We start from the raw sequence: 24,158 nt of genomic DNA, 5'->3' as shown, positions 1-24,158 counted from the left end.
CTCACTCTCTCTGCTTCTCTTTTACTTGCTTTCTGATACTGCTTGTCTGTTAAATTTGGCCAGTGCTTTCCTTTCTCTGGGCTTCAGTTTCCCTGGATATATAAAGAAAGTTGGACTAAATAGTCCCAGCGGGCATTCTATGGTTCCTTCTCTCTGAGTCTCCTTGCTCTCCATTCAGGGATTGTGGGTCTTTTTCTGGGTGTATCATACTCCCTGTGACTCAGTTTCTCTCCCTAAGCTCCTCAATTTCCCCAAATCTCTCCCTGCTTTGTCCCTGCCCATGTCAGTCTCTGAATCCCAGTCTCCCTGTCTCTCAGTGGAGTGTCTCTCTTCAGCCTTTGTGCTCCCCTGACAATGGGAGGTAAAAATAGCCCAGGGGCTGTGCTGGTGGAGATAAAAGGGAATTTGACTTTTGTGTCCTGTGGCCAGGCTGGGGGGGCTGTGACACGTGGAGATTGCTGACATAGCTCTCCTCCGCACTGACCTTGACGGCAGCAATAAAAGGGGGAGCCCAGCTCCCAGCCCTCACCGTGGTACTGAGGTGGGTGATCAGGGCTGGGGTTGGAGCTGAAGGGGGGACAGGTAGGCCAGTGGGTGAGGGTGCCTATGGGTTGGTATGAGTCTCTCCATATCTGCGGAAGAGGATGCTCTGGCGTTTTGAGAGTGTGCGTGTATGTGTTGGGGGCTCACCAGAGAGGCTGAGGTGAGGAGCCTCAGGGAATCATCTAGTATTAGGTCTTGTGGATTGTTGGATTATGCCCCAGTTTGGGGCCCCTGGTCCCTCAGTTCCTCTGTCACTGCCATCTTCCAGTGCCTGCTGCCTTGGACCATCTTAAACCTCCAAGATTGTTAGTCCCTCATCCTCCACCTCTCAGTGCTACCACCATGATGGATGTAAGTGAACTTGGGGAGTCTGCCCGCTACCTCCGCCAGGGCTACCAGGAGATGATGAAGGTGCACACTGTCCCATTGGATGGTAAGTGAAGGCAGAGGGGGCACAGCCACAGAGAAGCCTTTATGGACTTAGACCAGGAGTGGGGAGGGTGACACGGAGCTCAAGGCTAAAAGAGCATGCACCCTGGCCTGACGCTTCAGCCCTGGACCTTTCCCTCAGAGTCTGAGGCTAAGTTCTGTGTACATCACTGCATTTGTGAGCAAACCTTGGTTTGCTCCTCTGTAAAATGGGACAATATCACCTGCCTCCCGGAGCTGCAGTCTGTGGCTAGAGCCCGAGGCCTCTGAGGTGAGAGTGACTGGTATGAGTGCAAGCTGCTTCCACATGTCCAAAAAACCTGCGCTGGAGTTATTTTTAGTGCTTTCCATAGAGCCAAAGCCTCTGTTTACTAGGGACAGGAATAAAGACTACTATTTATGACCTGATTTGTTCATGGGACAATAATAACAATAGGCAATGTGTATCAAGTGCTTATTGTGTGCCAGGCCCAGAACAGATGACTTTCCATGTATGATCCCAGCCACCTGGGGAGGTGGGGACCAGGGCCAGGGCCAGCTTCATGGGTGTGCCATCTCTGCATTTGCAAAAGGCACTACCTTCAGAAGGGCCTCATGTCTGATTTAACCTCTATCACCATCTTGACATTTTAAATAATTTATTTTCACAAGTGGGTCTGCACTGTGACACTGGGGCCTGCAAGTTATGTGGCTGGTCCTGATTAAAGCACTTGACTAGTAAGTGGCAGGACAGGGAACAGAACCCAGGGGTCTGCAACCTGAGTCCCTGCCTTTAACCACCATGAAATATGGACTCCCTGAAGCTCTGGGGCCAGCTGGCCAGGCAGGAAGGTGCCCAAGACACAGAGTTAGGAGACCTGGGTTTGGGTCTTCAGTGAAATGGAGGATATTGGATCCCCCTGCGAATTATGTGCCTGACATTGAGGCCTGCTCCATATGAGACCTCAGGAGATACCCATAATTTGCCTTTGAGGATACAGGCCCAGAGAGAATGAGGGATTTTCCTGAGGTCACAGGGCACATATGGCAGAAGCAGGAATCTGGACCCAAGTGCATAATCAGGGCAGTGAAGGGCTGTTACCCAAGTCAGGGAATCCCCTGAGATCTTTAGAGATCTTCTCAGCTTTGCCCTGACAAGAGCCTGAGTCTGGAAGGATCTATCTTGGGTATTCCTGCGCCCTGACAGAGGGGATACTGGGAGGGGCACAGCTCTGCGGACATGGCTTGGGAACCCTAGGCTGGACCCCCAGCTCCTGGGTGTGCCTCGGCCGCTCCGAAAGCCCCAGTGCTTTGCCCTCAATCCAGGGAAGAAGCGGGTCTGGGTACCTGATGAACAGGATGCCTACGTGGAGGCTGAGGTCAAGTCGGAGGCTACTGGGGGCAGAGTCAACGTGGAGACCAAAGACCAGAAGGTTTGGCTGCCCCTTTTCTAGGCGTCAGTTCCTCTACCGCCCCTCCCCCGTCCTAGGGTGCAGCTCCTGGCCAGCGCACTCTGAAAGGATCTGGGAGTGGTACAGGGTGGATACCTGCCGGCCCACCACCCCACTGTCCGGCCTCCCTGGCAGATGCTGATGGTGCGGGAAGCAGAGCTGCAGCCCATGAACCCGCCCCGCTTCGACTTGCTGGAGGACATGGCCATGATGACGCACCTCAACGAGGCCTCGGTGCTGCACAACCTGCGCCAGCGTTACGCCCGCTGGATGATCTACGTGAGCCAGGAGTTGGGAGGGCTCGCGTGGCCGGGCTGTGCGTGGCTGGGGACAGGGCGCGGGGGCGCGGGGGCTGTGTGCGGCGGGGGCGGGGCGGGGCGGGGGTGGGGCCGGGTGATGTCATGGGGCTGTGGAGGTGGGGCCAGGGGTGGGGCAGGGCTAGAGGTGGGGCTGGCTCTGGGAGTGTGGGGGCGGAGCTGCAGCTTGGGGGCGAGGTTAGAGGCTCCGCAAAGGGGCCCTGGAGCTGGAGACGTGGGCTCTGGGCAGAAGTAAAGGCTGGGCTGGGCTGGGCAGCCCCAGAGGTGTCTCATGGCACCGTCAAGTGGCTTCTTGGGGAGTATTGCAAAGGTCACGGTTTTGTGAGGGCTGGGGCCTGGGAACTTGGCCTCCAATAGCCCATCTACCCACTTTCTCCTCAGACTTACTCGGGCCTCTTCTGTGTCACCATCAATCCCTACAAATGGCTCCCGGTCTACACGCCCTCCGTCGTGGCCGCTTACAAGGGAAAGCGCCGCTCGGAGGCCCCACCGCACATATATGCAGTGGCAGATAATGCCTACAATGATATGCTTCGAAGTAAGGGCTGCTTGGACTCCTCTTCCTCTCCCCACCCAAGACCCCGCCCCCAGTTCCAGGGAAGCTTTGTAAAGGACCCCATTCCCTCCACTGCATTGCCCTCCGTTTTATGCTGCCAGACACGAGCATAGCCATTGTCTCTCCAAGTGGGAGCTGACCTGCAGTCCGCAGGGTCCTAGCTGGTTCTTCCCATTTCTGGCTCTGGTTGATGAACACCCAATGTGTTCCACCTGTGGCTGGTCCCTCACCTTGGCTAACTTCTGTATCTCCTTCCCATTCCTCCAGACCGAGAAAACCAGTCCATGCTGATCACGTAAGTGTGGGGCTCTGGGGGTGGGGTGGGAAATGCTGGCCATCTGGCAGGAGGGGAGTGGAACTAAAATCATGTCTGTGTTGATTCTAAAGTGCTTTCACCACCTGAAGCTAAATTAGATCATGTTCTCTGCCCCCCTTCTGGGTAGACATGTTATGTGTAGTGAGCAGGGAAGGGATACCCAAGCACCAACGTGACCACCAGCCCTGATAACCCCTTCTCCCCAGGGCCTGGAATCTTCTCCCATCTTGATGTGTTGGGAGTTCTGATTCTGGCTTGAGGAGGGAGGAGGGATTCCTTTCCCTTTCCTTCTTACCATCTCCTTATCTCTGGGTCTTTTTCTGATCCTTCGTTTGCTTCCATGGGAAAGTGATAGAATTCTTACGTGCCAAGTTTGTGACCAGCCAAACCAATGTGGACATATGAGTGTGTGAGTAGTGCAGCCTAGGGTTAAGAACAAGGCCTTTGAAATCAGAAAGACTCGGGTTCAAGTTCTGTGTTCACTTCTTCCTGCTAGTGCCCTTAGGCCACCAAGTCTCATCAGTAAAAACAGAACAGTCCTACCCACCTACTATGCAGAAAGTTAATGTACATGCCTCGCACACAGCAGGGATAGCCACAGAACTCCTCCGAGCCCAAATTTCCTGATCCATTAGATGGGAGTGATAATGGTGCCTGCCTTACAGGGTTTCTAAGGCTTAAATGAGTCAATACAGGTAAAGTACTTGGCCCAGTGCCTGGCACTAATTTTGCACTTAGTGGCATTATGGTGGCATTATGTGTGTTTTCATCTCACAGGGATGATCAACACTGGCTTGGTTCGTAAATAACTCAACCCCTCTGATCTGTTCAGGAGATTTTGAGTTGGAGGTCCTATCTTGGGAGCTGGGTTGGGGGAGGGCAGAGGGGCCCTGCTTGCCAGCTGGGGCACTGAGGGAGGGGAAATTAGAGTGGCCAGGTCGGTATTGGTGACTTATGTTTGTGTTGTCCAAGCGGAGAGTCGGGGGCCGGTAAGACGGTTAACACCAAGCGGGTCATTCAGTACTTTGCCATCGTCGCTGCCCTGGGAGACGGGCCGGGCAAGAAGGCCGTAAGACTCGCCCACATGGGCGCTGCTCACCACTGCTTCTCACTGTTTTTCTTTTTTTTTTCTTTCTCCTCCCTTTTTTTTTTTTTTTTACCCCCCCCCCCCTTTTTTTTTTGATTCCCCAGAGCCTCTAGCCCTGCCTGAGCCTTCCACCTTGGTGGGGGACTCTGGCCTGAGCAAGGCTTGACCAGAGAAGCTATGGCCACCTCTGCCACACTGTGTGACCCAGTTCCAGGCCTGTGTCAGTGTTCCCATCTGTAATACAGAGGGGTGGGGCCACATCACTATTCCTAAACTTTGTGTGTAGTTTTCCCCTCACATTGTGACTATATTTTGAGTTTACCAAATAGGCCACTTTTGCTAAGAAGTGATTGTTTTCTTGCACCAAAAAGAGTTTAGCTGCTATCAGTCAAACAGGCAGGCTTATGCTGAGGTTAGTCAGAGCCAAGGGTACTTGGCATTCTCAACAGCCAGGATAGGGGGCAATTTTGCACCCTGTGATTTCTGTATGCTTTTTGAAAATTTCTGAAACAATGGGGGATAAATATTTTCTTTTGTTTTTGTTTTTGAGATATAACATTCATTCCTAGCCCCCATGCCAATGGTTCAGATCTCTATATGCCCCTCCCCCAATCCACCCCCAAAATGGGCTGCCTTTTCTTTCCAGAAGCCCAAGGCCTCCTCCCACACAGTCCCCACTCCTGGTCCTGTTGAGCCTTGCTTTATTCTGGGGCATTTTTTTCTTTTCTAATTTTCTTTTTTCCACTTTGAGTTTTTTCTTTTTTCTTTTTGCCTTTTTCTTTTTCCCCATTTGAATTTCTTAGTTTTTGATTTTCATTTCAGTTTTGTTTTTTTATTGTTGTTGTGGTGGTGGCTTTTGTTGTTTTGTTTTGTTTTTGCTGTTGAGTTTTTGGTACTCTTTCCTCCGTCCTCTCCCCACCCCATTTTCCAAACCCCATGTGAGGGTGCTGCAGAAAGTTGGGGCTTGGTCCAATAATAGAAATGGTGGGTAGGAAGAAGCCAGAGCTAGCAGGGCAGGGGCAGGGAGGCCCCTGGTCAGAAAGGAGCCCTCACCATGCAGGGGGAGTGGAGGGCTGGCCCACAGGGCTGTGGGTGCTGGAACTTAAAAACCTTATCAACCTCCCTGCCCCTTGGTCCCACATTTGACCACACCTGCCAGAGAGCCTTGTTCCAAGGCTTTGGCTGAGATTATGTGGAGCAGAGCTCTGGAGACTGTTTAAGTCTTGGGCTCCCTGGAAGTGAGTGAGTAACCAACATCCCTGGTGGCATAGCATCTGTCACTTTAGAGTCCATTCTTTTTCTCCCTTTCAGTCCCCCCCGAGATATTGTTGGGGGGACAGAGGCAGGAGGGAAATGGCAGGAGCTTGTCCCCTGAGCTCCATTCCACATAATCTCAGCCAAAGCCTTGGAACAGGGCTCTCTCAGGCTGCTAGGATTCAGGGTAGGGAAGGGCAGGGAAGAGAAACGGAAGGAAGATGGATGAGGCTAGGAGAGGACAGTGCGGGGGAACCCTCTCAATTCACCAAGTCTCTCTCGGTGAGACATGGGTGGCTGTGGGTGTTGTGGGAGGCCGATGTCTGGGCTCAGTGCCTGCTCTGCCCCCAATTTACTGTGTGGCTTTGAGTAGGTCACTTCCCTGCTCTGAACCCTAGTTTCCTCATTTGCAAAGCAGGGTAATAGTAGGCACCTGGCAGGGCCATTTTTGAATAATAATAGGTGCACGATTAATTGTGCCATGAAGATGTCCTTAATCACAATACAAAGGAGGGATGTGGAGAAGAGCTCCCAGAGGGAGGTGAGGGTAAGAAGGTTCAGGCAAGAGAGATCTCCTGCAGCCATAGAGCATCAGGGAAGCCTTCTTAGAGGAGGGGGCATTTGAGCTGGGCTCTGAAGGGGAATAGATTTTAGTCAGGAACCCCTAGGGCTTGGGACAGGGGTCACTTCCTGGAGTGTGGGAAGTGAAGGGATATGGAAGAGGTAAGAGTCAGCTGGGGGAGGGGAAGGGCTGCAAATAGAGACTCCCCTAGACTCGGCCCCTTGCCTCGCTTGCTCCTACTTTCTAGCAGTTCTCCTTTAACAGTCCTGGGAGGATGAGGTGTGGGGTGGGAGTGGGGCTAACATTCACTTCTCCTGCTAACCACAGCCACCCCTGGCCAGGTTAGACCTCACACCTTCTAACATTGACTTCCTTCTCCCCCCAGCAATTTCTGGCCACGAAGACTGGGGTATGTATGGGGCCAGTGTGAGTGGGGCAGGCAACAATTATGAGGTCCTGGGAACCCTGTTCTTCTCCTTCCCAACCAGAGGTTGTCTGGGATTGGCTGATGCCTGGGACCGCAGCTGCTCTGGTCCCAGTCAGTGAGCAACCCTCACCCCACCAGGGTACCCTCGAGGATCAAATCATTGAGGCTAACCCTGCTATGGAGGCTTTCGGCAATGCCAAGACCCTGCGGAATGACAATTCGTCCCGCTTTGTGAGTGGCCACAGTGGGAAAGGTGGATGGGTGGGTGGGTGGAGCGGGATCAGCAGCAGGGAGACACGAGGTGGTGGAAGCCTTCAGCTGATAGGGCAGCCCTTGCTGGGCCCTCTGAGACTGCTCCTCTGCCCACAGGGCAAGTTCATCCGCATTCACTTTGGTCCCTCTGGGAAGCTGGCATCTGCGGATATTGACAGTTGTGAGTCTGGGCGGGGACTGGGGGTGGGGGTGCAGGGGCAGAGGCCTAGACCTGAGCCTTTTTGCTCTGACTGAGCACCCATCAAGTTCTTGGGGCTCCTGCCTGTTTCAGGCATTTCTGTCCATCCCTGGCCACTAGCCTCAGTGTGGTCTCCCAGCCTCCGTTCCCTTGCTCGATCTTCCAGCCAGAGTGACCTTTTCATGGATACTAATCTGACCACATTGTTTTCCTGCTTAGCAATCTTTTCTAGATCCTGTCACCTTAAGGTGGAGATCCAGATCCTCATTTGGCTAGTCAGGCTCTTTATGAGGCTCCGGCCCTAGTGCCCCAGCCTCATCCTTCCTGGAAGCCCCTCCTAACGTCTGTCTGGGTTGTTGCCCATCCCGCTTCACCCAGCCCAGCTGCACAGACACCAGGTGCCCAGGCCGCATGCACAGAGGAGCCCCCACACTGACCATGGCCAGATCCTGATGGATAAGCACACATCTGTGGCGACGACAGGGAACTTCATAATTCATGCCCCAACCACGTGCAGACCCACGGAGTCTCTGTTCACACACATGCTGACACACCAGCCCTGCTCTGGAGGAAGGGAGTGTGCTTGTGGATGAGGGAATGAAAGCACAGATGAAAGATTGGACAAATGAGTACCCTCAAACACTGACCCCACATTCACACACCCACCCAGTTACACACGGGCGTATAGACGGACACATGCACGTTCCCACATTGTGACATACACGGATGGAGAGACACCCTTTAGTATGTGTTGACATGTGCAGACAGTGCCTATACACACACCCTGACCCTCGCAGACACCTCTGCCCTGCCCCTTCACCCCTGTTGGGGCACCCTGCCTTGGGGAGGTGCAGAGGATGGTAGGCTAGCGCCTCCCTTTCTCCCAGATCTCCTGGAGAAGTCTCGGGTGATCTTCCAGCTGCCCGGAGAGCGTGGCTACCACGTCTACTACCAGATCCTCTCGGGGAAGAAGCCAGAGCTACAGGGTAAGGGCCAGGGACGGACAGGAAGGGAGCTATGGACTGGGTGGGAGTGAGGGCTCCCTGTCCTCTGTCCGACCAAGCCCTGGATGTCTGTTCCCTCACTCTTCTGGGGTCTGTGACATCCTGTCTTTCCTCTGAGCCCCTTCTGTTCTCCCCACTCCCTTCCTGGGACTTCTGGTCATTGCTGAACCCTTTCTCGTGTAGGGAACTGGCCCCTTAGTGCCACTGCCCTTGCAAAGTTGTCCCTCCTGCTGTCCTGAGACTAGAGAGACCTCACCCAGCACCAAGAAAGGACCAGTGGCTCTGTCTAGGCCCAGCTCCCCTCCCTTGCAAGCCCCTTGAGGGCAGAGTCTGGTCCTCGCTGTGCCTCAGCACAGGGTCTGGGCCAGAGGGGTGGCCATGAGCAATGTGGAGGGATGAATGAGACATAAGGACTGGGGCTCATTCCTCAGAGAACCATAAAGAAAGAGAAGCCATGGACATGGGGATGGGGATGGAAAACAGGCCACGTGAAGGCCTGGGAGGGCCCTAGACTCTCCTGTGGGCAGGCCCCAGGACCCACCACGCTGGGATGCGGGGAGGAGGAGAGCCAGATGAACACAGCCGGACCCACCCACCTCGCCTGTGTTCCCCAGACATGCTGCTGCTGTCGATGAACCCCTACGACTACCACTTCTGCAGCCAGGGCGTCATCACCGTGGACAACATGGATGATGGGGAGGAACTCATGGCCACCGACGTACGTGGCGAGCAGAGTGGGGCGCTGAGTGTGGGGCTGTGTGCGACTGGGTAGAGATCAGGGAGGTGGCTCAGCGCCCTTAGCGTGGCTGAACCCTGAAGGAGCCAGCCTTCTCTGATCCCGCCGTTCCCTCTGCAGCACGCCATGGACATCCTGGGCTTCAGTGTAGATGAGAAGTGCGCCTGCTATAAGGTGGTTGGTGCCCTCCTGCACTTCGGCAACATGAAGTTCAAGCAGAAGCAGCGGGAGGAGCAGGCTGAGGCCGACGGCACCGAGAGTGAGGGGCCCAGGCCCTGATCCCCGAGTCCTGTCCATGACCATTAACCCTCACCCTTGTCCACAGTCTCTGACCTCAGTCTTAACTGGCCCTGACTTCTCAACTCCAGACCCTCACCTTTCTGAGCTGTACAACTTGCTGACCCTGAACTTGACCCCTCTGAACCCACCTTTGATAATGCTAGGCGGAGGCCAGTTGAGCCCCCAGGTGTTCAAATTCTTGGCTTCCTCTTCCTCATCCCACCCTGTGCCCTGCCAGGTGCTGACAAGGCTGCCTACTTGATGGGAGTCAACAGTGGGGACCTCCTCAAAGGCCTTCTGCACCCCCGAGTGCGTGTGGGGAATGAGTACGTGACCAAGGGCCAGAGCGTGGAGCAGGTGAGCCGCTCACAGGCAGGGCCCACCTGGAGACAGCTGGGGCAGGGTCCTGTCCTTGCAGGTCTCAGCCGGCATCCCACACCTCCAGGTGGTGTTTGCTGTGGGGGCTCTGGCCAAGGCCACCTATGACCGGCTGTTCCGGTGGCTGGTGTCTCGGATCAACCAGACACTGGACACGAAGCTGCCCCGGCAGTTCTTCATCGGGGTCCTGGACATTGCTGGTTTTGAGATCTTTGAGGTGAGAGCAAGCCCACACCCTAGGTGCTATTTCTTCAGGGTGGAGGACAATGGGTGGGTGGGTGGGGGCAGGAACCCTGGGCTTCTGCCTGGGGACAGAGGTGAACTCATACACATCCTGGTTCTTCCCTGAGTCTCCCTGTCCCCATCCGCAAGTGAGCCCTCCTGAGCCCGGCACCACTGCGGTTTTTTTAAAAAAATTATTTCCTTCTTTTTTCCATCTACAGTTTAACAGCTTTGAGCAGCTGTGCATCAACTTCACCAATGAGAAGCTGCAGCAGTTCTTCAACCAGCACATGTTCGTGCTGGAGCAGGAGGAGTACAAGCGGGAGGGCATCGACTGGGTGTTCATCGACTTCGGCCTGGACCTGCAGCCCTGCATCGACCTCATCGAGAAGGTGGAGCCGCCGGCTCACTGCGTGGGGAGGGTGTGGGTGCGGCGAATGTGTGCATTGCATGGCTGTGACCACGTCTCTGCACAGGTCATGAATGGGGAGGCGTGCATGTGTGTGACAGGGTGCTGGAGCCCCTGTGAAAGCACGTTGGTGAGTATGTGTGAGCAGTGCGCGTGTGTGTGCACTGTTGACAACAGCCCCTCGTGTGTGGATGCAGTTTTGCAGTTCACAGAACCCTATTGCAGCCACAATTTCACTGACCCCTCAGAACTGCCCTGGGCGTGGGGTGGAATAGTGTGTGCCTACTTATTTGTTCATTTGATTGTGAAACATTACATATATCTTCCCATTGTGCAAAGAATGGGAGAAAGAAAATGAGAAAAGTGAGAAGCAAAGGAGAAAAAATGTTTCCTCCAGTCCTCACACAACCAGACTCTTGGCACTTGGTTAGTTTTCTCCAAGTCTTGTGTCTTAGGCATTTATTTTCTCTCTCAGACACAGACTCATTTCTCCTATTTTCCTCTGAAAATGTGTTTTGAACATTGAACATGGTTGAAGAAGGCACAATAGTTCACGCAGCAGATACTTTTCAGACCAATGTCCAATCTCCTGTTGGACATTTATTTAGAAGTTGACAGGTGTTTTGTTTTGTTTTGTGTTAGAGCAGCACAAAGTATTTTTTTCCTCATTTGCAGGTTAGGAAACTGAGGCTTAGGGAGGCCTAAGGGCCCCTCAGCTAGTCAATGAGGAAGCCAACGTTTGAACTCGGTGGTTTTTTTTTTAATCTTCACCAGAGCATATTTTTCCATTTATCTTCAGATAGAGAGGGAGGGAGGGAAGGAGGGAGGGAGGGAATGAAAGAGAGGAGACATACCAACTGGTTGCCTCCCGCACGACCCTCACCAGGGCCAGGGACCAAACCGCAACTTAGGTACGTGCCCTTGGCCAGAATGGAACCCGCAACTTCTTGCTCCGTGGGCCAACACTCCAACCATTGAGCCAAGCTGGCCAGGGCTCAGCTGCTCTTTTTGACTATACCTGTGTGAGTGAGATCATGGAGCTGGGGTGCAAGTGGGTACAAAGATGCCAGTTTGAGTTTGCACAGTTCTCATAAGCAAAGAGCTGCGAACTGTGCAGAAGAGGGCTGGGGGCCAAGATACAAATTTTTCTTTCTGTCTGAGAAGACAGGGCTCCTGGGTGCAGGTCTGGTCTGTCCCTCTGAGCAGGTGGTCGAGGTGGGGCATCTGGGAAGGCTCCCAGAAGAAGGGGCTCTGGGAGGATGGGCTGGCGCAAGGAAGCCCTTCAAGCTTGGTCCCTGTCCCCAGCCGCTCGGCATCCTGTCCATCCTGGAGGAGGAGTGCATGTTCCCCAAGGCCTCAGATGCCAGCTTCCGGGCCAAGCTCTATGATAACCACGCAGGGAAGTCACCCAATTTCCAGCAGCCAAGGCCTGACAAGAAGCGTAAATACCAGGCCCACTTTGAGGTGGTCCACTATGCGGGAGTGGTAGGTGTCAATTGGAACCCCCAGCTCTTGACCACCCTCCTCCCTCCTCCTGGTTTCCCACCTGGCTCAGCACCTGCCTGATCTCACCAGGTGCCTTACAGTATCGTGGGCTGGCTGGAGAAGAACAAGGATCCCCTGAATGAGACAGTGGTCCCCATCTTCCAAAAGTCGCAGAACAAGCTCTTGGCGACCCTATACGAGAACTATGCAGGCTCCTGCTCCAGTGAGTACCCAGGGTCTAGACGGCTATTCTGTAGGGCACTCACAGAGCGATGTCCCTAGAGTGACTGGTCCCCGTGTCTCTCCTAGCTGAGCCCCCGAAGTCTGGTGTGAAAGAGAAGCGTAAAAAGGCAGCATCGTTCCAGACAGTGTCCCAGCTGCACAAGGTGAGGCCCGCCCGCGCAGCCTTACCCTGTAGCCTCTAGGTGGTTCTCGCTCCCGTGCTGCGCCCCGGGCGGGCGGCCGTTAAGACTTGCAGTGATGTTTAACTCCTCTCCACGTGAACATCACAGCAAGTCTGTGCTGCTTCCCGTCCCCATGCTGCCTGGGCAGGATTTGGGGGGATGGGTGGGGCCTGTGGGGGGTCGGGTGGGGAGTGAAGACCTTGATGACAGGGACCCAGTCAAGCAGAAGAGGGCAGAGGGTCACAGCAACAGTGAGAGGAGAGATGTGTGGAGGCAGTGGAGGCGCCTGGCCCCCAGTGCTCAGCGGGCTGATCTACTGCGGTTTCCAATTCTGCTTCTCTGTCCTGTGTGCCTTCTTTCCTCTCCCGCCTGCAGGAGAACCTCAGCAAGCTGATGACCAACCTGCGGGCCACACAGCCCCACTTTGTCCGTTGCATTGTCCCCAATGAGAATAAGACCCCAGGTAGTCACCCCGGGGTTGGCTTGGTGGTGGTGGGAACATCGAAGGGCAGGGCCAAGGCCAGCTAGAAGCTGGATCTTCCCCTTCCGCAGAGCCCCACGTGTGAACTGTTGGTCTGAATTCGAGGCACGAAGGTGTGTCCACTGACCTCTCAACTTTCCCTTTAACTCCCACCCGCCCAGGGGTCATGGATGCCTTCTTGGTGCTTCACCAGCTGCGCTGCAATGGGGTCCTGGAGGGGATCCGGATCTGCCGCCAAGGGTTCCCTAACAGGCTGCTCTACGCTGACTTCCGGCAGCGGTGGGCGTCTTCCTGCTCCAGCCCTGGCTCCTCCCTAGCCCCCTACACAGCCCCCTTCCCCCTTGCCCTCCATCCTGCAGGAGGCAACAGACTGAGGGGTGAGAAGGGCACGCATTTTAGAGCCAAACAGTTCCCCTCAGTGAGGACCTCACTGAGGACGATGCAGTGGGACTGGGGAGGGGCTGGCAGGAGTCCCAGTGGGAGATGGTGGCTGAGACCTGGGGACTGGCTGGGGGGAGAAACAAACAGGCTCGGGGTAAACATTAGAGGTGCAGCCAACAGGTCTTGCTGGTGAATTAGATGCAGAATAAGAAAGAGAAAAGACATGGGTGACTCTCAGGTGTTTGGCCTGAGCAACTGGGGAGTTGGTGGTAGATTTACTGAGGTACCAAAACAGGGTTTTTTATTTTGAGGGGTTGGGGAGATAGTGGGTTGAGCTCTACTTTGAACATGTCAACTGTGAAATGTCTCCAGCACATGTCCCAGAGGAGAGGTCACGGGCGAGACTGGATTTGTCAGTCTGGAGCTTGGGGGCAGGCAGAGCTGGGTGTAGATGTGGGAACTGAATGGGGGTTCACGTGGACTAGACTCTGCATCGGGCCGGGCCCTTGGGAGCACTCAGTCCGTCCTGTTAGCTCCCCCCCACATGTCAGTTCGGTTTTGTCAGGCTGCTGGCAGCCGAAGCTCCCTCCCTGCCAGAAGTACCTGGTCGTCCTCGCTGACCGTTACACGTGTGTTCATACAGATACTGTAAACACGGGCATACGCGTGTGTGCATACACATGTGTCTGTGAGTTTGTTTTTTTATGTAAACGTATGTCTTGGAGATTGTTCCTTATACGTCTGTATCATCATCCTTTTTTAAAAAATTAAGACTTTATTTTTTAGAGCAGTTTGAGGCTTACAGCAAGATTGAGAGGAAGGTACAGAAATTTCCCATATTCTCCGTACCCTCTCACATGCACAGCCTCCCCCGTTATCAACAGTGCACACTGGGCAGGGCCTTTGTTACCACTGCTGAACCTACACCGACTCATCGTTACCACCCAAAGTCCACGGCAGACACGCAGGTTCCCTCTCGGTGTCATGTATTCTGTGGCTTTGGGCGAAGTGTCGCGATAACAGCATCATGCTGTGAAATATCTCACGGTCTAACAAGCCCTGCTTTCCTTGTCAGCCCCTAGTGCGGGGCCTTTTGTGTCGCTGGGGTTTTGCCTTCACAGTTGGCCCAGCCAACCTGACCTGCATGGCCTTGTGCACACGTGCAGGTGTGTCCACTTGGTTAGAATTCGCTCCCAAGTGTTCCTTCAGTTTAAGATGTGCTATACTATAGTGCCTTCTTTATATTTTTTGCCTTCTTAAAAAGAATTATGAAAGTGCTGCATGCCTTTTGTAAGCACTGCAGCCCCTTATGGAACAAGCTACTGGATGCATTAAAACACAACCTGGGTTTTTAGCAGAACACGCGCCCCCGCCAGCTGTGCCAGACACCGCATCCTGTTCCCCTGGAGCCTCTGCTGCAGCCTCAGGAGGCCCGGGAACATTTCCCTCAGGCTCCCACCAGCCTCCTCAGTCCCCGGCTCCCCGCCCAGCCCCCTCACCAGCACTTCCCTGCTGTCCCAGATACCGCATCCTGAACCCCAGTGCCATCCCTGATGACACCTTCGTGGACAGCAGGAAGGCCACAGAGAAGCTGCTGGGCTCCCTGGACATCGACCACACCCAGTACCAGTTTGGCCACACCAAGGTGAGGGCACACAGGAGTTAGGCTGGCCCCAGGTGGGGGTGGTCACACTGGATGGGAGACACAGTGGTTGGAGGTTCCACCTGTTGCCCCCCCACACACCCCCAGGTGTTCTTCAAGGCCGGGCTTCTAGGCATCCTGGAGGAGCATCGTGACCAGCGTCTGGCCAAGGTCCTGACGCTGCTACAGGCCCGGAGCCGGGGCCGCCTCATGCGCCTTGAGTACCAGCGCCTGCTTGGAGGCAGGTGGGTGTGGGCGGGGTTGGTGGACAGGGGCTGTGGTGGGACACTGACCCTGGCTCACGGAGCCACCAGGCTCTTCAAGCCTTGTTATAATATCCTGGGGGTCAGATCACCCCTGTGGCTGGTTGGGGTGTCTCTGAAGGGGCAAGGTTCTGTTTTGTGCCCCTCAAGCCCCCCGGCTTCCATTTCCTCACCTCAAAAGTTGGGGCAAAGGCACCTGTCTCTTCACTCTGGGCCGTCCCAGAGCGTGGCCCAGAGTAGTGTAACGGCATCTAGTGTTTTCCAAGAGAATTGCTGTGCATCGTTGTGTTGATCTCCTCAGCAGAGGCAGTGCTTGAGTCAGGGCCGTGCTGCCACAGCTGGCCGGTGTGGGGAAGGGATGAGGCTAGATGTGGGCCCGGCAGTCTGACCCCAGAGCCTGGGGACGTTATCCCCCCACCTCGGTACCTTTATAACACTTGCAAGGGCCACCAGACATCCAAGGCTTGCGAGCCCCCTCCCAGAGGCATACCTGTGTGACCTGGGCTCTCCCTCAATCTCACCTATGAAGCAGAGGCCTCAGGACCTACCTGGGAAGGTCAAATGAGACCACACCCTGAAGAGCCTGTCCCCAGGGAGGTGCTCAGGGAGTGCAGGGCTGTTACTCTGAAGGGACTGCACTGAGCCTGCTGTCACCTCTTACTGCCCCGCCCCAGAGATGCCCTGTTCACCATCCAGTGGAACATTCGTGCCTTCAATGCTGTCAAGAACTGGTCATGGATGAAGCTCTTTTTCAAGATGAAGCCACTGCTGCGCTCGGCGCAGGCCGAGGAGGAGCTGGCGGCCCTGCGGGCAGAGTTGCGGGGGCTGCGAGGGGCGCTGGCCACTGCAGAGGCCAAGCGACAGGAGCTGGAGGAGACCCACGTCAGCGTCACCCAGGAAAAGAATGACCTGGCCCTGCAGCTGCAGGCAGTGAGTGGAGGAGGGGAAGGGTTTCCCTCAGTGACCTGGTGCCCCCTGGCACCCCCGGTGAACCCCAGGCTGCTCCAAAGAAATACCCCAACCAGACCCTCAGCCAGGGCAGACCTGGTGTGATCTGGGTGCCCAGGCCTTACCTGGATCTATCCTCCTACTCCAGAGGGGCCACAAGGTGAGGCCGTGGGCACATGCCCATGCTCAGCCTCCTGCATTATTCAGCCTTCCCAGACACAGGTGTCTGTCCCCGTGTTCTGTGCTCCCCCTCTCCCCCGTGCCACCTTGGCTTCCTGCTGCAGTGGCTGTGGAGCCCTGTCTCCTCAGCTCTCCCTCCCTGCCGCCTCTCAGACAGGCCCATGCTCCCTTCTCTGGCTAAGGGCCGTGGGAACCCAGGGGGCAGGGATCAGGGCCCAGAAACTCCCCTAGCCCACAGAGCCCTTCTGTTCTTCAGCAAATACTTCATGTCACCTGCAGGCCCGGGTAGCTCAGGAGATACTTGGGTGGGAAGGCAGAGATGGGCCTGTGGTTACAAAACTCACCTGCTGGTGCAGGAGAACATTAGGCAGCCAGGTGCAGTGAGGAGAGAGAGAATACCTGAGCCTCTCCATGGCTGTGCCGGGCTCGGCAGGCCTGCTGCTCCCCACATCACCTCCTCTGAAGGCCTCGGCCCAGGGCTTTTCTCCTAGTGCCCTGTTTGGGCCTCACTCTGGGTTGTCCCAGCCTGTCTAACGTTCCCCTTTTGAAGGAGCCACTCTGTCCCTGCCCATCCCTCCACCCAAACCCTCAACTCACCTGAGCCCCTTCAGGGCAAAGAGCAGGTCACAGGCTTTCCTGGGTCCCCCGAGCCCAGCTGAGTCAAACCTCTGCATGGACGATGACCTTTCCTCTAGGGCCCAGCCCGGTGCCCTCAGCTGGTTTACCTGGCCCTGCCTCGACTCTGCCCGTTCCCGTGCCCCTCTAGGAGCAGGACAACTTGGCGGATGCTGAGGAGCGCTGCCACTTGCTAATCAAGTCCAAGGTGCAGCTTGAGGCGAAGGTGAAAGAGCTGAGTGAGCGGCTGGAGGACGAGGAGGAGGTGAATGCCGACCTGGCCGCCCGCCGGCGCAAGCTGGAAGACGAGTGCACGGAGCTCAAGAAGGACATCGATGACCTGGAGCTGACGCTGGCCAAGGCCGAGAAGGAGAAGCAAGCCACAGAGAACAAGGTGGGCCAGGCAGCTGCAGGATCCACCCCTGGCTCTGCCAGGCCCCTGCTATGTAGCCTTGGGCAGGTCACTTCTCTGTGGGCCTGAATTTCTTCATCTGTCATGAGGTTAACAGCAGCACTTACCTATTAGCAGCAGCACTTACATTAGGGTTGTGAGGAGTCAGTGTAACCACAGGGCCTAGCACGCAGCAGGTGCCCAGCAAACGCTAGCAATTGTCATCCATCCTGGACTGCAAGCTTCTTGGGGGCAGGAACCCCACCTCCCCAGCTCTGCAGCCCAGCTGCTTTCGCGTGCCGTCCATCACTGAACCTTTTCAATAGCCCCACGCCGTTCACTCCAGGAGGGTGGTGCTGTCATCCCTTAGGGATGAAAAGACGAGGCTCAGAGTGAAGTGACTTGCTTGCTCACTGGAAGGGGTGGCTGCTCGGACTGGAGTGTGGGAGGAACATCCTCAGGGTGACTCTGGCCTTGGCACAGGTGAAGAACCTGACGGAGGAGATGGCGGCACTGGACGAGTCAGTGGCTCGGCTGACCAAGGAGAAGAAGGCATTGCAGGAGGCCCACCAGCAGGTCCTGGGGGACCTGCAGGCCGAGGAGGACCGTGTGAGCGCGCTGGCCAAGGCCAAGCTCCGGCTGGAGCAGCAGGTGGAAGATGTGAGTTGGGGCCACTGCAGAGGGCTGTGTGGTGGTACTGGCCAAGCTGGGAGGGTGGCTGGGGGCTCGGAGGCTGAGCATGTCCGCCCCATCCCACTCCACAGCTTGAGTGCTCCCTGGAGCAGGAGAAGAAGCTGCGCATGGACACAGAGCGGGCCAAGCGCAAGCTCGAGGGTGACCTGAAGCTGACGCAGGAGTCTGTGACAGACGCTGCCCAGGACAAGCAGCAGCTGGAGGAGAAGCTCAAGAAGTAGGCATGGGGCGGGCAGCAGGCTGACCCGTGGCCAGCAGGGGCCTTCTGAGCTTCACCGCTTCTCATTCCCTCTAGACCAGTCAGTTCCACGTGGCCGCAGAGGTTGAACATGGAGAGTTGAGAGATGGGGGCCACTGGGTGCCGGGGGCAGTGTCCTGCCCTCCCTGGACCAAGGGCTCTGACTAGGCTCTGAGGCCAGGGTTTGAGAGGGAAGGCAGGAGTGAGGTGGCCTAGGGCTGCTCTGGATGCAGTGCCTCAGGCAGGGTGTGTGCTGGGGGGACGGGGCCCACGCAGGTTGGTGGGAATTGGGACCAGGGCAGGCTCATGCTCCCTTGTGGTCCCCAGGAAAGACTCGGAGTTGAGTCAGCTGAGCCTGCGGGTGGAGGACGAGCAGCTCCTTGGGGCACAGCTGCAGAAGAAGATCAAGGAGCTGCAGGTGTGTGGGGGATGGGGCGGGTGGGGACCCGTGCGCTAGGCCCACAGAGGTGACAGCTGCCGCCCTGTCCCCAGGCTCGGGCAGAGGAGCTGGAAGAGGAGCTGGAGGCAGAGAGGGCAGCCCGGGCCCGGGTGGAGAAGCAGCGGGCGGAAGCAGCCCGGGAGCTGGAGGAGCTGAGTGAGCGGCTGGAGGAGGCCGGGGGAGCCTCTGCGGGGCAGCGGGAGGGCTCCCGCAAGCGCGAGGCTGAGCTGGGGCGGCTGCGGCGGGAGCTGGAGGAGGCGGCGCTGCGGCACGAGGCCACGGTGGCTGCCCTGCGGCGCAAGCAGGCAGACAGCGCGGCTGAGCTGGGCGAGCAGGTTGACAGTCTGCAGCGGGTGCGGCAGAAGCTGGAAAAAGAGAAGAGTGAGCTCCGCATGGAAGTGGATGACCTGGGAGCCAGTGTGGAGACTCTGGCCCGTGGCAAGGTGTCTGTTTCCTTCCTGATCCTGACCTCTGACCCACTTTCAGCTTCCTCCCTGATCCCGAGCTCTGATCCCACATCCTGACTCTAGACCAATTCTGCCTCCAGCTGCTGACCCCTGACCACCCATGCCAATTCTGACCCCACACTGGTCTCGACCCCGGTAAATCCTGACCCATTCACCTGGCATCTAGCCCCAACCCTACTGCAGTCCTGACCTCAAACCCTGACTCCAAAACTTAATGCCCTGACTCGAGGTCATTTTTGATTCAGCATCCAATTCTAACTTTTCAGCCCTGATCTGCACTCTGACCTAGTAACTGTCTTGATTCTATCTCTATCCTGAATCCAGCACTCAACCTTGACCCTTGACCTTTGTACCACCTAATCCTGACAGCTGGCTTCTGACCACTGTCCTTAACTGACTCCATACTCTAATATCCTAACTTCATCCCGACCCACTGGCCTTGGGACCAGTCTAGTCTTCTCACTTAAAAATTTTTTTATTGATTGATTTTTAGAGAGGAAAGGGGAAGCTGAGAAAGAGAATGACAAAGACAAAAAACATTGATTTGTTCTACTTACTTATGCATTGATTGGTTGATTCTTGTATGTGCCCTGAGCTGGGTTTAAACCCACAACCTTGGCGTATCGGACGATGCTCTAAACAACTAAGCTACCTGGCCAGGGCCAACTTCTGACGTCCATCTTTTAAGCCATCGCCCAGCAGTGGAATCTCTGACCCTGCGCTTGGGCCCTGCACTCTGATGACTGCGCCCATGTCCAGCCTTTCAGTTCCCCGTCCTAGGTCTCAGTCTGATTGGCAGCCACAGATCCTGCCCTCTGATTCCCAAACTTGTCCTGACCTCTGACCCTGGATCTCAGGCCAGTGCAGAGAAGCTGTGCCGGACCTACGAGGATCAGCTGAGTGAGGCCAAGATCAAGGTGGAGGAGCTGCAGCGGCAGCTGGCAGATGCGAGCACCCAGCGTGGACGGCTGCAAACCGAGAACGGTGAGGACAGGGCTCAGCTAGGCCACCTGGGGCCTCAGTGCTGCTACTCGCCCGCCTGACATGCTGCCCTACCCCTTGGCCTGCAGGGGAGCTGAGCCGCCTGCTCGAGGAGAAGGAGTCTCTGATTAGCCAGCTGAGCCGTGGGAAGTCCTCGGCCACCCAGAGCCTAGAGGAACTTAGGAGGCAGCTGGAGGAGGAGAGCAAGGTGGGCTCCCACTGGCTGCCAGAGGGCAGTGTGGGCATGAGGGCCACTGGCCCGCCAGATGCTGAGGTCACTGGGGTCCCTGCAGGCCAAGAGTGCGCTGGCCCACGCCGTGCAGGCTTTGCGGCATGACTGTGACCTCCTGCGGGAGCAGCATGAGGAGGAGGCCGAGGCCCAGGCAGAGCTGCAGAGACTGCTGTCCAAGGCCAACGCCGAGGTGGCCCAGTGGAGGAGCAAGTATGAGGCAGATGCCATCCAGAGGACCGAGGAGCTGGAGGAGGCCAAGTGAGTACCTTGCTGGCCAGGCCATCACCACACAGGTGACACCTATACCTTTGAGCCCGGATGGAGCGAGGAGATGCAGGGGCCGTGCTTCTGCCATTCTTTCCCTGCTACACAGTCCACACCCTGTCTGTTCCCGTGGCCTAGAAAGAAGCTGGCCCTGCGGCTGCAGGAGGCAGAGGAGGGAGTAGAGGCTGCAAACGCCAAGTGCTCTTCGCTGGAGAAGGCCAAGCTGCGCTTGCAGACAGAGTCAGAAGACGTGACCCTGGAGCTGGAGCGGGCGACCTCAGCAGCTGCTGCGCTGGACAAGAAGCAGCGGCACTTGGAGCGTGCACTGGAGGAGCGGCGGCGGCAGGAGGAGGAGACACAGCGGGAGCTGGAGGCGGCCCAGAGGGAGGCCCGCAGCCTGGGCACTGAGCTCTTCCGGCTGCGGCACAGCCATGAAGAGGCCCTCGAGGCTCTGGAGACGCTCAAGCGGGAGAACAAGAACCTACAGGGTATGACCCAGCTTAGGGTCAGAGAACTGCTCTGGGGTCATTGGGAGCACCTGGAGTCACAGAGGGTGCCCTGCAATTAGGGGTGAATGACGTAACCTGGGTTGGAGCATGAGCTATGAGGTGGCCCCTCAGTGCCCTGTCTCCTTTGCAGAGGAGATCAGTGACCTCACAGACCATGTCAGCCTTAGTGGAAAGAGCATCCAGGAACTGGAGAAAGCCAAGAAGGCACTGGAAGGGGAGAAGAGCGAGCTCCAGGCTGCACTGGAGGAGGCTGAGGTCAGGGGCTGGCCACGGGGTGTAGTAGCTACTGACCCACTGCTTCACTGGCTTCCCTCCTCCTTTGAGACACACCCAGGGCCCCAGGCCCTCACTGCCTACTCTGCACCCCAGGGGACCCTGGAGCTGGAGGAGACCAAGACCCTGCGGATCCAACTGGAGCTATCGCAGGTCAAGGCGGAAGTGGACCGGAAGCTGGCTGAGAAAGATGAGGAGTGCACTAACCTGAGGTCTGGGGCCATCCCTCCTTCCCATAGCTGGTAGCCCCTCCCATCCCAGCCACCTGAGCCCCTGCTGTGTGCCAGGGTGTCGCACAGATGGGCAGCGACACTCATGTGCCCCTCCCACTCAGCTTTCTCAGGTCAGGACTATTGTCCAGTCCGGAGGTGAACCTCAGAGAGCCCCCAGGACTTGCCCAGGGAACAGTCAGGGTAGAGCCAGAGCAGTTAGCACCTGTCTGCTCCAGAGCCTCCCTCTCCTCCATGAACTTTCTCTGACGGGGACTAGAAAGTCACTAGGGCAGTGGTTCTCACCTTCTAATGCCACGACCCTTTAATACAGTTCCTCATGCTGTGTGTGCGCCTATCTGCACGTGGGCAGACCCGCCTAGAGACGGATAGAGGAGCAGTGTCTCGGTTCCTAAGACCATCGGAAATATGTGTTTTCCGGTGGTCTTAGGTGACCCCTGTGAAAGGGTCGTTCGACCCCTAGAGGGGTCGCGACCCACAGGTTGAGAACCACTGCATTAGGGGCTTGATATCAGGGAGGGACAAACCAATCCCAAAATGGGTTGTCGCCAGTGTTCCTTGGGCATTTGTAAGAGCAGGTGTGGTGCTGTGCCTACCTGCTCTTCAATGGCCCAGACCCCCACCACCTTCTACTTCCCTCCACAGGCGCAACCACCAGCGGGCAGTGGAGTCCCTGCAGGCCTCCCTGGATGCAGAGACACGGGCCCGCAACGAGGCACTGCGGCTCAAGAAGAAGATGGAGGGTGACCTCAACGACCTGGAGCTGCAGCTGGGCCATGCCTCCCGCCAGGCCATGGAGGCGCAGGCAGCCACACGGCTGCTGCAGGCCCAGCTCAAGGAGGAGCAGGCAGGACGGGACGAGGAGCAGCGGCTGGCGGCTGAGCTCAGGGAACAGGCTCAGGCCCTGGAGAGACGGGGCGCACTGCTGGCTACAGAGCTGGAAGAGCTGCGGGCTGCCCTGGAGCAGGGTGAGCGCAGCCGGCGGCTGGCAGAACAGGAGCTGCTGGAGGCCACAGAGCGCCTCAACCTTCTGCATTCACAGGTGGGACAGCACTCCACAGGGATGTGTAGGGTGGCCACCTGCTGGCTGACTCTGAGGCTCTGCTTCCCCCCAGAACACAGGCCTCCTGAACCAGAAAAAGAAGCTAGAGGTGGATCTGGCCCAGCTGAGTGGTGAGGTGGAGGAGGCTGCCCAGGAGAGACGGGAAGCTGAGGAGAAGGCCAAAAAGGCCATTACTGACGTGAGGCTGGGCCGGAGCTGTGTGGGGGACAGGGCCCAGAGGGACTTCCACTGGGGCCAGTCACTTCCTGACCATCCCACCTCCTCCCTGACAGGCAGCCATGATGGCAGAGGAGCTGAAGAAGGAGCAGGACACGAGCGCACACCTGGAGCGGATGAAGAAGACACTGGAGCAGACGGTGCGGGAGCTGCAGGCACGGCTTGAGGAGGCGGAACAAGCGGCCCTCCGGGGTGGGAAGAAGCAGGTGCAGAAGCTGGAAGCCAAGGTGCGTGAGGCGTTCCCTGTCCCTTCCCCCGCGCAGTGGGCAGCGCAGGGCATCAGGCCCTGTTCCTGGCTGCTCACAGGTGCGGGAGCTGGAGGCTGAGCTCGACGCCGAGCAGAAGAAGCACGCCGAGGCCCTCAAAGGGGTGCGGAAACACGAGCGCCGCGTCAAGGAGCTTGCATACCAGGTGGGCGACTAGGTGCACCTCAAAAGGGGCGGCCCAAAAGCTGGTCTGGTCCAGGCAAGATCTGAGTCCCCTCTACCTGCGCAGGCTGAGGAGGACAGGAAGAACCTGGCCCGCATGCAGGACCTGGTGGACAAGCTGCAGAGCAAGGTCAAGAGCTACAAGCGGCAGTTTGAGGAGGCGGTGAGTGCCCTGGGCCTGGTCCTGATGGGTCAGGACACCAATGTAACCCAACTTCAAGGCTGGCCCCAGGCAAGAGGCCAGCAGCCATCAGCCTGGCTCCATCTTTGGGCTGTGGCTTCGTGCACAGGCAGGCTGCCCTAACGGGCAGTGACCTAGCTCCTGCCCCTCTGTCCCCGGGGAGGGGGGGGCGGATTCCCACAGCTCTGATAGATGAGACCCAGCTGTCTCTGAAGGGACCCTGTGTGCTTTCCCCTTCTGGCCCAGGTCTGGCATGCGATGCCTCTGAAATGTCTCAACCCCTTCCTTCCTGTGTGGGTACTGGGGAGCAGGAGAAGGGCCATGGGCAGTGGCTGTGGGAGCAGAGAACCAAGAGAAGCCATCTGGACCCCTTCTGCAGTGGGGTGGGGACCAGACTGAGCACCTGTTACCAAAGGGTGACCCAGCCTGCTTGTGCCCCAGGAGCAGCAGGCCAACACTAACCTGGTCAAGTATCGCAAGGCCCAGCACGAGCTGGATGATGCGGAGGAGCGGGCAGACATAGCAGAAACCCAGGCCAACAAACTGCGGGCACGAACTCGGGATGCCCTGGGCCCCAAGGTAAAGGGCAGCCTAGGACACCACCCTGCCCCCTGCATTGGGGGGGGGGGGGGGCGGGCATAGCTCACTGAGCCACCCTTCTCCACTCAGCACAAGGAGTGATGCCTGGGCCTCTGGGCCCTGAAGAGGGACGCCTGCTGTCTTCCTCTGTTGAACCCTGAATAAATACCACGTT

The 24,158-nt window shown here is 57.0% G+C and overlaps 1 protein-coding gene across 1 annotated transcript; it reads left to right on the top strand.

The window, feature by feature from the left end:
* The first annotated feature begins 495 nt into the window (after positions 1 to 495).
* MYH7B (myosin heavy chain 7B) lies at positions 496 to 24,138 on the top strand. The gene is made up of 42 exons (XM_036244342.1): positions 496 to 541; positions 812 to 976; positions 2,278 to 2,384; positions 2,538 to 2,681; positions 3,101 to 3,257; positions 3,543 to 3,570; positions 4,564 to 4,660; positions 6,880 to 6,903; positions 7,060 to 7,152; positions 7,291 to 7,354; positions 8,260 to 8,358; positions 8,991 to 9,094; positions 9,233 to 9,371; positions 9,630 to 9,748; positions 9,837 to 9,986; positions 10,213 to 10,383; positions 11,706 to 11,885; positions 11,976 to 12,108; positions 12,195 to 12,271; positions 12,665 to 12,752; positions 12,932 to 13,049; positions 14,673 to 14,796; positions 14,902 to 15,038; positions 15,731 to 15,986; positions 16,951 to 17,193; positions 17,674 to 17,850; positions 17,955 to 18,100; positions 18,449 to 18,539; positions 18,614 to 19,003; positions 19,885 to 20,011; positions 20,098 to 20,216; positions 20,302 to 20,498; positions 20,643 to 20,992; positions 21,144 to 21,268; positions 21,383 to 21,498; positions 22,162 to 22,558; positions 22,632 to 22,757; positions 22,852 to 23,022; positions 23,102 to 23,206; positions 23,291 to 23,386; positions 23,846 to 23,983; positions 24,074 to 24,138. The coding sequence occupies exons 2-42, from the start codon at positions 886 to 888 to the stop codon at positions 24,083 to 24,085; spliced, it is 5,826 nt and encodes a 1,941-aa protein (XP_036100235.1). The 5' UTR covers positions 496 to 541; positions 812 to 885; the 3' UTR covers positions 24,086 to 24,138.
* Positions 24,139 to 24,158: the final 20 nt, after the last annotated feature.

Source organism: Molossus molossus, unplaced genomic scaffold (assembly GCF_014108415.1).
Source record: "Molossus molossus isolate mMolMol1 unplaced genomic scaffold, mMolMol1.p scaffold_m16_p_6, whole genome shotgun sequence".
In the NCBI taxonomy this organism is placed as follows: Eukaryota; Metazoa; Chordata; class Mammalia; order Chiroptera; family Molossidae; genus Molossus; species Molossus molossus.
This window is presented reverse-complemented; position numbering and strand designations above follow the sequence as displayed.